General features: G+C 39.5%; 1 protein-coding gene across 1 annotated transcript in view; it reads left to right on the top strand.

Annotated features, from left to right (window-relative positions):
* TTC34 (tetratricopeptide repeat domain 34) overlaps nt 1-16012 on the top strand; it is a 61253-nt gene that overhangs the window by 8152 nt on the left and 37089 nt on the right. The window contains exons 3-5 of the mRNA XM_074192405.1: nt 318-1143; nt 3332-3557; nt 7910-8102. Coding sequence (XP_074048506.1) covers nt 318-1143; nt 3332-3557; nt 7910-8102 — 1245 coding nt within the window. The remainder of the gene's footprint in view (nt 1-317; nt 1144-3331; nt 3558-7909; nt 8103-16012) is intronic.

Here is a 16012-nt window from a genome sequence, read left to right on the forward strand (position 1 = left end):
AATTCAGTTGGGAAAATCTACCTTGGAGCTCAGAGGACCTGAGTTTCGAATATATTCATGATGATTGCTACCTGGGTAACTCAGTTGCTTCATCTGTAAAATGATAAGGTTGATCATGAGATCTCTATGTGGCCATCTTGCCCTCCAATTAGTCAACCTGTGAATTAAATACACAGATGATTCATTGGGATATATATATATATATATATATATATATATATATATATATATATATATATATATATATTTATTTATTTATTTCCAGTTACCTGATAATGACTTGTCTTTCTGCTAACCTTGCTCTTTCCTTTCCCAAGGAGATGGTCCTTCCACCCTGCTGGTTACCCGGGCAGCAGCCACCTTCTCCCTTGGGCGCAGGAGCAGGGAGATGCTCCAGGACTTCCAGGAAGCCTTCCGACTGAACCCAGACGCTGCCAAGAGACAACTGGAGGAGCTGTTCTCCCCCGGGGATGTGGATCAGATCCTAGCACAAGCCCAGGAGATATTGGAGACAGACTTTGCCCTTTTCCGAGAGGCAGTGAGAACTCGCGTGGAGCTCCGAGCCAACGGGGGGACAGAGCTGCTGCCTCCCATCATTCACACACTACGCTTCCTCCTCCATGTGGCTCCCCTGGGGGCCCAGCGGGAGCTGAGCATCCGGCTCATTGACTGCCTGCTGTTGTCTGGGGAAGGCCAGGTGGCCCTAGGGCTCTGCGATCACCTTCTACGCTCAGAGCACCCCACCTACCTTAGCACCTTGCTCACCCTTCGGGGTTTCTGTGCCCTCCACGCAGGGGAGAGTGGGAGAGCCCTGGAAGACTTCCAGGCAGTGGTGGAGCATGAGGCCCCCCACCCTGGGAGCTGTGTGAGGGCCCTCTGTGGGCGCGGGCTGCTGAGGCTGCTGGGGGGCAACCCCTACCTGGCCACTCTGGACTACATCACAGCCTCCAGGCTGAGGCTGCAAGAAACCATCTTCACCGTCAAGTCCTATGTCCCCTGGAATCAGCGGGGGCTGCTACTGAAGGTGCTGCAGGAGGAAGGGCAGAAGATGCTGCAGAAGAGGGAAGAGCCCACACCAGGAGGCACCAGAACCCGGTGGAAGAAGGCAGCAGAGGAAGAGGGCAGCCTTCCCATGAAAGAGGGGTAATCCTAAGTCCCATCCCTCAGCCTTTACAAGTCATCGACAATGATGACCCTTTTAAGGGACTCCTTTACATCCCTCACCTTTTATTTGAAGGCCATGCAGGTATTTTCCCAACCATTAGGACCACTAGGGAGCTCCATGGTACATAGACTTTATCTTCCTGAGTTCAAATCCAGCCTCAGATGTGTGTGACTCTGGGTAAGTCATTTAACTCTGTTTACCTCAGTTTCCTCATCCATAAAATAAATTGGAGAAGAAAATGGTGAACCATTCTACTTGGGGCAGCTAGGTGGTGCAGTGGATAGAGCACCCACCCTGGAGACAGGAGCACCTGAGTTCAAATCCCGCCTCAGACACTTAATAATTACTTAGCTGTGTGGCCTTGGGCAAGCCACTTAACCCCATTTGCCTTGCAAAAACCTAAAAAATAAAGAAACCCCCAGTGAAGGGTCTAAGAATCAGCCATGGCTGAAATGACTGGACAATAATAACAAATATGAGGCAAAGGAGTTAAGTGACTTCCCTTTTAGCCGGATGAGAGAATAAAAGCAGGAGGAAGAGTTAGTCAGAAAATAAACATTTATTAGGCACAAGACACTGTGCTGAGAGTTGGGGATAGAAAAACAAGCAAAAACAGTCCCTGCCCTCAAGGAGCTTACAAACTAACGTCCTAAGAATAGGATTTTTTATTCTTTTGTATCTCAAGCAGATGGGATATCATGGAAAGCAGGCCAGATTTATAGTTGATTAGAGGGTCTGCTTTCAGTCCTAGTAAGGTGGCTTAGTACTGCACTTTGAGTCAAAAGTCGTGAGTTCAAATTCTTCTGCAGTCATTTACTGCACGTGTAGCTCTGGATCAGCTACTTTAACATCTCTCAGACCTGATCAGTTTCCTCTTCTGTAAGATGAGAATTATAGTGGCGGTTGTCTCTCAAGCTTATTGTGAGGATCAAATAAGAAAATATATGTAAAGTGCTTTGCAAGACTTAAAAAGGCCATGTAAATGTTGTTCAACATCACCATTATCAGTATTATTATTATTATTAATATTATTAATGTCATCAATATTGCCTTCATTACCCTGGGCAAGTCATTTCCTCTCTGGACCTCATGTTGCTCCTCCATAAAAGGAAAGGGAAGGATGACAGAACCACAGGACCCTAGACTAGAGGTGGAAGGGACCTTGGACACAAGGCAACCTTGCATGACCTTTTAGGTTCCTTTAAACTCTAAATCCTACAAAATTCCCAAGAAGTCTATGACACAGTTATAAGTAACAGTAGAAATTGAGATTCCAAACCCATCCCCACTACTCACTAACTGGACCAATCACTAGGCTTCTCTTGGACTCAGTTTCTTCTTCTGTAATTTAACAATTAGACTAGATGCCCCCTGAATATAACTTTATGAAACCATAAATTCAAGAGACTTGAGTTCTCAATTTCTGCCTTTACTACTCATACCAGCCAGGTGGTTTTAAGTGAATCACTTAATTTCCCATCATTAAAATGGAGGTGATGATACTTGTATTACCAACTTTACAAGGTTTTTGTGAAGGTCAAAGGAGAAAAAGGACATAAAGTGCTTTGTAATTTGTAAACCTGATTTTAAAAAATAACCAATTATCATTTTCTCATTCTGCCCTAATAATATTGTAAGGTAAACTCTCTCTTAAAAAAACACAGACCTTTGGTTTCATTGGGTTAGGGAACTCTAGCATGGACAGTCTCTCTCTTTACTCCGAAGATTAACATTTCATCTACAACCTAAGGAAATAGAGTCTTAACTATAGCTAAATATATATACATATACCCTTATATTCACAAATATTTAAATGTAGCATTAAATATATAAAAATAAACATGTAAACAAACAAATATTTAAATATATGGCTCAATATACAAATATTTAAATGTAGCTGAGCAAACAATACTTAAATACATAAATATATTGTTAGATATATAAATATTTAAATATATCATTAAGTATATAGTTATATGTATAAATATTTATTAGCAATAGAGATTAAAATAATTTACCCAGGTTCATCCAGTCAGTATGTACCAGAAGAAAGACAGAAGGATGGTGGGGAGGAGAGCAGAGAAGCCTCACTGGTGACTAGGTAGCCCAAGATGTGATCTTAACCTCTGTGTTACTGACTTAGACTTCTCATTCCCCTTCTCCAAGGGATGCCTGTGGAGTTCACCAGTTGGCAGCCCTGCTGATGGAGCTGGATGCCAGTGATGAGATATCCAGACTTCTGAGTGCAGATGCTCTCTACCAAATGGGCCGTGTTGAAGATGCCCACAAGACCCTCTTGGTGGCACTGTCCAAGAGCCCCCACACAGCCCCCATTCTGGCACGCCTGGCCCTGCTGCAGCTACGGAAAGGCTTTTTCTACGATGCCAACCTGGTAAGGCAGAGGGGAAAAGGCACAAAGAAATAGGGCATCATGACTAAGGGAAAGCAGGCAGTGGGGTCCAGGTATGAGAGTTTGAGCATCTATATCTTTCTTAGGTTCCCCATCAGTATAAAGGGACAGCATGAATCTCTTCAAGCTTTGATATTCAGGGAGGAAGAAGGATTGGGGGAGATGGAGGGGGAAAGAGGCAAACTTTGAGCCAGGGTCACTGAATCAGCTCTATGTGTCTTAAGGCAGGCCCTCCAGAGATCAAAAGCCTTTGAGCTTTGGTCTTCTTTGACATGTTCCCAAAATGTGCAGTTCACTTTATCCTTGGCGCATATTCCAATATTGTGACCTGGTGTAAGTACTCTGAACCCAGTTTCCACCTCAGTAAAATGAGGGCGTTGGACACGATTTACTCTGAGATCACTTCTAGCTCTAAAGTGTGTGATTCATCAACTTAAATGGTCTGCCTCCGGTGACCCCAGCTCTGACCAGTCCAGGTGAAAGGCTGGGTGCAGGAATTATATTAGCCAGCAGAGGGTGCATTCAGGTCTTACTAGAAAAAGTCCCACAAGGGAAATTAAATTGTTAATATATCATTTCCCCCTGTTCCATCTTCCTAATCTAGCCACCCTCAAATGTATATAGGAGATATATATATATATTCTATACATATGTATACATATCTACATATTATCTATTTTTCTATCTATCCATTCATGTATATATGCATATATAGATAGAAAGATGGATGGACAGATGGATGGATGGATAAACAGATAGATGGATGGATGGATGGATGGATGGATGGATGGGATAGATAAACAGCCAGACATAAATATTACATTACTAGTGTCTAAAACCACACATGTGTATGCATGTATATGCATGTGCATATATGTACATTTATACACACATGTGAACAACTTGCTTAACCTTTATGTCCTCGGTTTCATATATAAAATGAGACTAATAACCCCTGTCTCTCAGAGACAATTTTGCAATGTCAGTCGTAAAGCAATATAAATAGTAGTTACTATTATCATTGTTATATTCTATTAGTATCTGTAATCCATTTCTCCAGGGGAAGCATGATAGCAGTGCCTGGCCTCATTGACAGACCTGGGGAGGGTTCAGCATCAAATGTGACAAAACACAAAGTGTCTCCAGAGGTTGTATCTGATTCCATTCTCCTATATAAAATGTAAATTTAGTAAATAATAAAGATGAGTAAATACAAATAGTGCATTTACATATATAAGGATGGCAACAAAGATAACAAAATGGCAGAAAATAGCCAACTTCCATTAATAGTTTGGTTTTGAAAAGTATATAAATTTCCTTTAACTAATGAATTGACAGTCTTTTACTTAGTACCTCAAGCTTCCACTCCCACTCACTAAGTATTAGGGACATGAAGATAAAAGAGAGACAATTCCTTGATCTCAAGGAGCATACATTCTATCCAGGAGACAAAGAAAAACTGTCCTTACACAATTTCAGAATTAGAAGGAGCCTCAGACTCCATCTAGCCCAAGCCATACCTAACCTAGAATCTCCCTTCCAAAATCTCCAGAAATGCATAGCCAACTTTTGCTTAAGACTTCTAAAAGCTAGAACCCATATACTTTCTCTATGCAGTCCTTTTCATTTTGGGAGATTGGCATCTTCACCACCTTCTACCTCTGGATTCTGGTTTGATTTTCTGGGGTCAAGCATGTCAGAGTAATCCTTTCTTCACTGGTCAGCCCTTCAGATGCTTCCAGCTTCCACCTCTTTCCCAAAGTCTTTTCTTCAGTCTAAACTTTGGCACACTAAATAATATTCATGTACCATGGACTCCATACCTTTCACTATCCTTATGTCTTATAGATCTTCCAAATTTCAGTGCCCTTCTTACACTCTGATGCCCAGAACTGAACAGATACCAAAGAAAAGTGTCTAAGGGTACAAATAGTTCTGTAGTTCTTTGTATGTTCAATGGTTGGTCAGTCATGTCTACTCTTCATGACTCCATTGGGTTTTCTTGGCAGATGATACTGGAGTGATTTTATGCACAATATAATACCATATACCTTCTACAAAGATGGCACTAATTCCTGTTCTCCACCACTCTTGGACTCCATCTGTTAGACCAGTGATTCCCAAACTTGCCGGTCTCAGAACACTTTACACTCTTAAAAATTATTGAGCATCCCAAAGAGCTTTGTTTATATGGGTAATATTTATCAATATTTATTGATAATTCTTAAAAAATAAAATGTTTTTATTAAAACAATTAAATTTTAATTAATTCAATTTAATTTAAATTTTCTGATAATTTTAATTTTTATTTACTCAGTGATTTAATATAATAATAAATAACATGCTAACATGAAGAATAAATTTTGGAGGAAATAACTATATTTTCTAAAACAAACAAAAATTAGTGGAAAATGTTGTTTAACAAATGTTTGCAAATCAGAACCCCCTTTACATAATTAAAAATTATTGAGTACCCCAATACAGCTTTTGATCATAAATATTCATATTTACTATATTTTAAATTAAAATTGATAGTTTTAAAATAGTTATTTGCTAATTAATTTCTGATAACAATGATAAACCTGTGAATTCTTTATGAAAAATAACCATACTTTCCCCCAAAATAATATAGTGCAAAGAGTGGCATTTGTTTCCTATCTTTTTTGAATCTCTGACATCTGTCTTTAAAAAAAAGACATCTGGAATCTTCTGCTTCTATATTTCATCTGCTGTGATATATCCTATCAAAAGTGTCTGACTGTCTGAATTGAGGGTTAGGAAGTCTTAGAGTGTCCTGCAACTGAGTTACCTCTGAGTTATCCAGTTATCTGGTCCTTAAAAGGAAAATTCATCCTACATGGATGGATGGAAGGAAGGGAATTCATCTGAGCATCTATCAGAGAAGAGGGATTCCCTGACCCTGAAACTTCCAGCCTAGGAGCTTGAGACTGAGATTAGGACAAAGAGTTGTGTACAGGTGGATATGATGAGAAACTTTAGGACTAGGTATAATTGGATTCAAGGTTGGCCATGTCTTCTAGAACATCTAATCCCACCTTGAGTCCGGCTCATTATCTCCAGTTATAAAGATGGTAAACTGAGGTCCTGGGGGTTCATGTGATTCATTCAAGATCTCACATGAAATTAGTACTAGAGTCAAGCTTAGGATTCAAGTCCCCAAATTCTTAAAAAGCTGCTTATAAATCAAATGGTGGTGTGTTGAGTCATTCTAGAGAAACTGGATATTCAGGAATCCTGAAATAAAAGCATTTTGTCAACTGAATTTTCTTTGTTGTTTGATGATAGGTAAGTTTTTTATTTTTTAAATTTATTTTTCAAATGAAAACGGGGGAAGCCTAGAAGGGAAGTGAGTAACAAGGTAAAAAGGAAAGATTCATTAAATTCCTTTGATGTGCTTAAGGCTTTCCAAATATCACCTTATTCCATCCTTACAACAACTCTGTGAGGTGGATACTGTTTTTATCTCCATTTTACAGATGAGGAAACTGAGGAAAACAGAAACAAGTGGTTTGTAAGTGTCTTTTGCCAATTCTGAAGTCCAACAGATTCCATCACCCTTAGCCTAATATGTCCAATGTAATAAATGACTAAAGCTAGCTATGAATGTGGATCTGCCTGACTCCAGGCCTAGTGCTTCTAACCGCTGAGCCACCTAATTGAATCAAAGTTGGAAATTCAGAGTTGGAAGGGAAAAGTCGTTGCTTCTGAAGTCAGAAGACATGGGTTCACATTCTTTCTCTATTACTTACTATAATGTGGGTGTCTTCTATCAAGTCCCTTAGCTTCTCTAGGCCTCAGTTTCCTTCTCTGTAAACTAAGGAGTAAGAGGGACTTAGATCACTTCTAAGGGTGTTTTCAGTTTTAGTTCTATAATCTTTTTATCCTATCCATGTGGCTTTGGACAAATCACTCAGCCTTGCTGAGTCTCAGTTTACCCATCTGTAAAATGGGAAAGGAATTGGACTAATTCTGAGTTTTATGTCCCTTTGATCCTTGTTGGTTAAATCAAATGTGGGTAAGAATTCCTGCATCAGCCACATCTCCCTTCTCCCCCCAAAATGTTCATTTAGCTTTTGCTTAGAAGTTTCATTTGAATGAGGGATCCAGAAATCCATCATGATTTCTAGTCCCATCAATCACCAACTGGCATCCTGTGTAATATGGAGACTGGAGAGGTAGGATGAGATCAGAGCCTGGAGGACCTTGGATGACAAATGAGGCTTTGTTTTAGGGAGTTTTAAAAGCTTGTATATCAGTCTCCCAAACCCGTTCCTGTGAGGATAACTCTCCTTTGCTTCCCTCGTCTTATTCAGCTGATAAAGAAAGTTATCCAGATTGGGGACACCTCCTGCCTTCAGCCAATCATGGAGATCTTCAAAGAGGAGGATCGGAAGCTACTGCAAACACACTGTCATTCAAGGGCGGTGACAATCCTGAAGAATAAACAAGGGGATACATACACCAAAGAAGCCATTGCCTACCTCTCTTTAGCCATCATTGCCTCAGGTATGTCTGGAGGACACTGGGGTCAGAGCTGCAAGGTACCTGAAAGAGCATTTAGCTCAACCTTTTTTTTTTTTTAACAGATGAAAAAACTGAAGCTCATTGCAATTAAATGGTTTGTCTAGAGTCATTCTCCTTGATAGTTTCAGAATCAGGATTCAAAATGGTTATTGGACTCCAAGCATGTTCATCTTTCCAACATGCCACATTCATGATGATAAATGAGATTAAATGACTTAAAGTACCCATGGTCATACTTGGCCAAGTAAATGTCATATGTAGCATTTGAACATAGTTCCAAAGACTTCTAGACCCAGGATTCTTTCTCTCCACTTTGCCATTGTGGGAGGCAAGCCCAGTATGAGACATTAATATAAAGAGTCATCACCCATTGAGGGTTGCTTTGAGAAAGGCAGGGCTTTCAAGAGTAAGGAGGTAATAATCCCAATGTATTCTACCAGAATTCCACCTCAGCTGAAATTCTTGGGGTCTCTCTTGAGGAATGGTATTAGTAATTTGTAAGTGTTTAAAGGAGGGCAACCACCATAATAAAAAATCCATGCCAGATGAGGATCTACCAAACAACTGGGAACATTTTGCTTGGAGAAGGGATGATTAAGGATATCAATGATCGGTCTTCAAGCATTTGAAAGATATCAGGTGGAGGAAGGGTTGACATGGTCTGCCCCAGAAGACAGAGTCAAGGAACAATATTTAGAGGCAGATTCAGGATTGAGGTCAAGGGAAACTTCTTAAAAATCAAGATGTAGAATTAAAGGTACAGTTTTGGACATGACCAGTGCATGGATTTGTTTAATGAAACTATATATGTATTTGTTATAAAGATTTCGTTTTTCCTAATTTTGTTTTGAGTGGAAGGAGAAGATGGTATACAAAGAAAAAATAAATGATTTAATTGAAAAAAAAATTACTAGAAAAAAGAAAAACTTCCTAACAATTACAACTATCCAAAGTTGGAATGGATTACCTCTTGAAACCCATCTGTCAGAGGTATTACAGTGATTTCCCTTTCAACTTTACATCTGTTTAAAAAAAAAGGATCTGATGATCCTATAAGCCTATTTCCTTGAGTCTGCACCTATCAGACTAATCAGCAGAGGGCGAGAGTGTGCTGCAATGAAAGGGATGATAATGCTTCCATTTGCCCACCAGCCCCAGTACCCAGATATTCACTCCCTGTCCCCTCTTCCAGCCTCCCAAGGACTAAGCTGGTCCTAGGATTCCATAGGAAATGTCTCTAATACAGCAGATAATTATCTCCCACTTTTATTTTTTTTGCAAAGCAAATGGGGTTAAGTGGCCTGCCCAAGGCCACACAACTAGGTAAGCATTAAGTGTCTGAGACCGGATTTGAACCCAGGTACTCCTGACTCCAGGGCCAGTGCTTTATCCACTGTGCCACCTAGTCGCTCCCATTATCTCCCGCTTTTAAACACTCCCTTTTTAATGATAGAAACTGAGCACAAAATGGAAGTCATCCCCTCTTGTTGGGATGGAGGATGGAATTCCTGAATGGGACAAACTCTTCTTCAAACCAACACTCACATGTACATGCATGTGCACACACACACACACACACACACACATGCAAAAAACAACAAGACATTGACATTTCTCTGCTTCACCCTTTACCTTCTAGGCTGAATAACCAAGAAGTCAGAGAGACCAGTTTGACATTCAACAAATAGGTCACATATTTTCCAATCACTCATTTTCTGACTAATATTTTTATCCTGTCTGGTATCTAAGTAACATATTGCATGATCTCTAAATGAACTTGTTCTCATTACTGAGATGAATATTATTGGATTTTAAAAATAATTTTATTTTCTCATACATTTATAATCTCTCTTTCCAATCACCAGTCCTCCAATTATACAAAAACAGCAATATATAATCATTAAACTCCCATCATAAACATACATCCATAAAGGCAGCCAAATAAAACCCCCATTTGACTGGTCATAAAAATGCATGTCTCTCTTAAAGTATTTAGCACCTTTTTGAACAGGAGATGAGTGGTGTTTCATCTTCTGTCCTCTGGACTAATAATTTATCACAGCAATGATTAAAGTTGTAAATTCTTGTTAGGATTCTTTTTTTTCCCTTTTTTTAAAGCAAATACTTTTTTTCATTGATATTTTAGTTATATTTCCATTTTATGCTATGGTATCTTTTCAACATTCAACATTTCAATTTCAACATTTGCAAACCACCCTCCTTCCCTTCTCCCCTTAAAAGTTGTACATGCACATTTGTGTTTAACATATTTATACATTTAGTCTTTTTGTGAAAGAAGAATTAGGACTAAGGGGGAAAAGAAAGCTAAGGAAGTAAAAACATAAAAGAAGTTCTAAAATAGGGAACAGAGTATATATTCAGATTCTATGGATTATTTTTTTTTCTTGGATATGGATGGCATTGTCTATATAGCAGGTTGCTCTAGATTGAACTGCTGAGAGGAGTTGCATCAAAACTGATTAACTCACAATTTAGTTGTTTTAATGTGTACAATGTTCTCTTGGTTCTGCTCCTTTCATCAACATCATTTCATGTAATCCTTTCCATGCTTCTCTAAAGTCTGACCATTCATGGATTTTTGTAGAACAAGAGTATTCCATAACATTCATATCTCACAATTTGTTCAGCCAATCCCCAATTTATGGGCTTCCTCTCAATTTCCAATTCTTTATCACTTCAGAAAGAGCTGCTGTAAATTTTTTTGAGCATGTGATACTTTCCCCACTTTTTTATGATTTCTTTTGGATATAGGCTTAGTTTTGGTATTGCTAGGTTAAGCGTAGGATCAGTTTAATTGATCTTTGAGTATGGTTTGCTCTCCAGAATTGTCGGATCAGTTCATAACTTCACCAACAGTGCATGAAATGTCCCAAGTTTCCCATATCCTCTCTTATGTTGATCATTTTCCTTTTTTGTCACCTTAGTCATTCTGATAGGTATGTTATGATTACTTCTTAATGTGATGACGCCTTGAATGAGATTTAACATATTTGCCAGTATTTCTGAAAGCGGAGTCCATTTCTCATTTTTGAACTCTTTACTCTACCTGCCCTAAGCACCTAAAGGGCTCATCACAGGAGACTGAGAGTGATGGAGACAAAGAGCTTTCTAGTTGGTGGAAGTGAAGAACTCTGGGTTTCAAGTCCAAGAGACTTAATGGGAATCCAAGCCCTTGTGACCTCAGGCAAAATGCTGGGCTCCAATACATACTCTCATCTGTAAAATGAAGGGGGTTGTATAGATGGGTCCCTTTCATTTTCTCTGATCCTATGATCCTATGACCTATAAGTGAAGGGGCTATATCATATGTTCTTTATAGCTCTATGTCTAAGGTTCCTGATGCTGAGTAACACTATTACTATTCATTTTTGTTGTTGAGTCTACATGATCTTTTTGAGGTTTTTCTTGGCAGAGACATTAGAATGGTTTGCCAATTCCTTCTTTGGCTCATTTACAGATGAAGAAATTGAAGCAGAGTGAAGTGACGTGTTCAAGGTCACACACAGTAACTAAGGTCAGATTTGAACTCAGATCTTCCCAACTTCAAATCCAATGCTTTATCCATGCACTATCATCATCATCTATGATGCAGGATAGTATATACTTCATTTCCTTCAGTGTTTTCAATGAATGATAAAATTATATGACCTTGGGTTACTCGATTCTCTCTGTACCTCAGTTTTCTCATCTAGGAAATAAAGGGTTTGGATTATTAGGCTGATGAATTATTTTCCACCTCCAAATCCATGAAGATGTGAATACCCCCTCCTTTGGTATAAACCACCCTCTGGAACACTTAGAAAAATCATTGCTATGGCATTTTTAGATTTACAAAACAACCTTTTCGATCCTCACAACAGTCCCTTGAGGATAGTGCTATTTTACCCCCATTTTACAGATAAGGAAGCTAAGTTTTGGTCACACTTAAGTACCCATGACAGGATTTGAATTCAGAACTTCCTGTCTCCAAGTCACATATTCTGTTATGCTACCAACTGTCATAGTCAAATGACTATGGCCCTTCCATAAATTCCCCACAGAAGATGAACCCAATGTTCTGGAAAGATTGGTTGCTCTTGAATGATTCCATGGGTACCAGTGTAGCTCTTGGACTGCTTATTAATGATCAGTTCCTCTTCTGCTCATGTACTTCCCAAGTGATGTTTTCATGCCCCATCTTCCTTACCACTCATCATCATCAGTGATATTGTGGTTTATTTATACCCACCCAACATCAATGAGTTCTGTACTATTGTTGATTAACAAGGAGCATGATTACAGTCAGACTTGGAACTAGGAAGACCTGAATCTTGTGACCTAGCTCCTCTGACTGGTTCTTGTGATCCTGCGCATGTTAGCCTCTTAGCTCTTTAGGCAACTTTATAAGGCTATGTAGCAGATATCGAGCTACTGTGGTAGGTAGAGTGTCTTCGTCTTGGAGGTCTGGACCCTGATCCGAAGCTGAAAATGCTTTGGGTTCTATTTCATGGGAATAAAATTCCCTTTAATATCCCTCTTGTAAATGGTTCCCAAATGGTTCAATCCACCCATAATCCTGGCCTCAGCCTATACACATTAGGGACATTGGGTACACTCAGAAATAGGGTCCATGAAGAGAGAAATGCATGTACCTGTAACAACTCACAACTCTAATGACTATAAACCTGAATGTCTGGGATCTCTTTAGGGAATCATTTGAACCCTATATAATCTGTTCTTCCTCTGTCTTCTCATTGTTCTGTCGGACTAAGCTGCTATTCTTAGACCTTAAAAGTGTTTTTATTTTAATAAACAGCAACCTTAAACACTTGTGAAGCAACAGTTCTGAATCTAGGGTCTATGGCTTTCCATGTGTTTGTCTTGGCAAAGCACAGACTCAAAATTAAGCTATTTCAATGACAAAAAATTCCCTTAAGCCGGTGAAGTATGGAACTCCTCAGATCTGGATTCTACTTTCTTCACTGAACTTCCAGCAGCTACAGGACTGTTGGACTTCTCAGATCTGCTGGACGTTCTGTCTGTCTTTATTCAGCTCACAAATTGTAGATGGTGTGAAAGAGCCATAAAGGTCAGCCCAACCAGCTATTGTACCAGCAGGATTCTCTTTTCTCCAAGCGACAATACTCTCCCCCCAATGAGCTCTCAGACACAATTCCATAACTCACCTGCCTGCAGTCATCCTTAATTAGCGGCCCATCCTAAGCATATGTTTTTCTTCTCTAAGCATCCTCTACTCTGTTTCTTTCAAGCATCAAGGGACACTCTGATCTTACTCTGTCTCTGTAGTTTACATCTCACTTCTGAAGGTTATTATATCTTCTCTTTTGATCTCTGATATCTCTCTCCCCAAACTCTATCCCTTCTTGATATGTTTTTTATGTCTCAAATCAGGTCTCTCTCATCATTTCTAACTTAAGATGAGAAACTCCAACTCGTCATTTCTGTTGAGTGTAACAATAATATTAAGCAAACTGTTCTTTGATTCATAATTTCTCCATAATTCTTCTTTCCTTTAAAACCCTGAAAAATGAGGGGGGCAGCTAGGTGGCACAGTGGATAGAGCTCCAGCCAGCCCTGGAGTTAGGAGAACCTGAGTTCAAATCTGGACTCAGACACTTAATAATTACCTAGCTGTGTGACCTTGGGCAAGCCACTTAACCCCATTGCCTCTAAAAAAAAACAAAACCCTGAAAAAATTGTCATTTTCAGATGACCCCAATGTACCAACCTTGAGGCAGTACTTGTGCCTTGGAGGGGAGGACATGCTTTCAGTTGGACCCTTCCCAATGATCTCCTGCTCAAGCATCCAATTGAGCTTAAGGGGCTGTGTTATACTCACCATCGCCTCCAGTCTCTAATTTCCATCTCTGTTAAAACTTTGGTGCAAGGTCCTGAAATGATTTTTTTTCTTAAAAGAGAGAGTTGTATAGAAGTAGGTCATAGTCTAGGAATGTCACCTCCATGTAAACTACTTTGAGTAAATAGCAAAAGAAACTTCAACTATCCCATGGGAACACTAGCATATGACCGTAAGTCATCCCTGGCCCTCTGCCTTCTAGATAACACTTCATTTGGCTTAGACAGGGGTGCAGGGATCCATCACAGCATTCTGTTTCCCAAGAACTGGGTCTCATGAGTAAAATTCTCCTAAACAACTCAGTTAACCTAAGGAACCATAATAAACCTGTATTTAGTACCAAACTGGCTTGGATCCCTCTTTCTTCAGTATCTTTTTATTCTCTCAAAGGGTCTGCACCCTTACATTTGACATATCAAGACAGAAGATATCATCCTCCTTACATTTGAACTTACAATGGGGTATAGCTGGCAGGATAGTCTGCCCCACTCCAAATCTTGTCTTTACCATAGTAAGGACCTTCATCTTGAAATCAGCAGGAGTCTCCCTTGGTCTTTTCCCTCTGGGCCTCAGTTCTAAGGCTTTTCATCTTCCATGAAGCAGAATCTTGACCCAAGGCTCCAGCCAAACTCTTTCCTCTGACCAATTACCCTCTAGAAGGGTCATTTCCTTCATTTTTAAATTCTCCATCTCTTCTCTGGGCCATTCAAAACCAAGTAGAATAAAGTCTGAAATGTGTTTTGACCCAATACTTACACTTTTTTATTATATTGTTCCCCCAAACCCATAGAATGTAAGCCCATTGAGGGCAGGGATTATATATATATATATATATATATATATATATATATATATATATATATATATGTGTGTGTGTGTGTGTGTATATATATATATTTATATATATATATATATATATATATACATATATAATTTTCTTTTTGTCTTTGTCTCTACCTGTGCTTGGTACTGTAAGGCAGCTAGGTGGATAGAACACTGACCTTGGAATCAGGAAGATCTGAGTTTGATTCTAGCTTCAAACACTTGATGTTTATTAGCTGTGTGACCCTGGGCAAGTCATTAACCCTGATCACCTCCCATTCAGGGCCATTTTCAGTCATCCTGATTCATATCTGACCACTGGACCCAAATATCTCTAGAGGAGAAAGTGAGACTGGTGACCCCCTCGCTCAAATGTAATTCATGTGCTTGTCATGGCATGGCCTCCCTGATATCACGAAAGAAAAACACGATCATCACCTGGCATGGTACTTTGCATACAGTAGGTGTTTAATACATGTGCTTTGAACTGATTGGAGTGCCTCATCATTACTTCTGAGGCTAGCTATTAAATCCACATTCTCAGTATCTCCCCCAGAATACAGAAGAACTTACCCGCTGGGCTAATAGGGAAACATCTGGGGAGGGCTGTACAGTTGAATTTTATTCTCTTGAAAATATTATCTTTTGTAGAGCAAATGTTATGACAGTAGCTTCACAGGAGAAATAAATGAGATTATGAAAATGAGAAGCCTTGAATAGTCTGGCTGCATCCCGCTGTTTGAAAGATCTCATCTTCATTCCTCCTTCATGGGCTTTCGCTTTTGCTTCAGGCCAAACTGACTCACTAGCTTATAGGATAAGCTTGGCGTTTCTTCTCTCACCTCTTCCTCTGAAAAGGGCATTTCCTGCCACCATCACCAGGTCTAAAAAATACTCTTAAGATCTTGACTCAGTGGCTATCCTTGCTGTTTTTCTGATGGTTTTTATTTGGGGCTTCCATCTTTCTGATATTCTCTTTTTTTAATTAACTGTATACATGTCTTAGCCCTCCCCTAGTTGAGTTTGTTTTTTGAGGGCAGGATTGTCTTGATTTTTGTCCTGGGAAAATATGTTTACAGATTCTTGAGTAAAGCTCTCCTGCCTGAGGGCAGTGCTCTTCCCAAAAGGACTTGGCCAGGGTCACACAGCTAGTAAGTGTCTAAAACCAAATTTTTAAAAATAGTCATAATAA

The sequence above is a fragment of the Macrotis lagotis genome, chromosome 1 (assembly GCF_037893015.1).
Source record: "Macrotis lagotis isolate mMagLag1 chromosome 1, bilby.v1.9.chrom.fasta, whole genome shotgun sequence".
Lineage (NCBI taxonomy): Eukaryota > Metazoa > Chordata > Mammalia > Peramelemorphia > Peramelidae > Macrotis > Macrotis lagotis.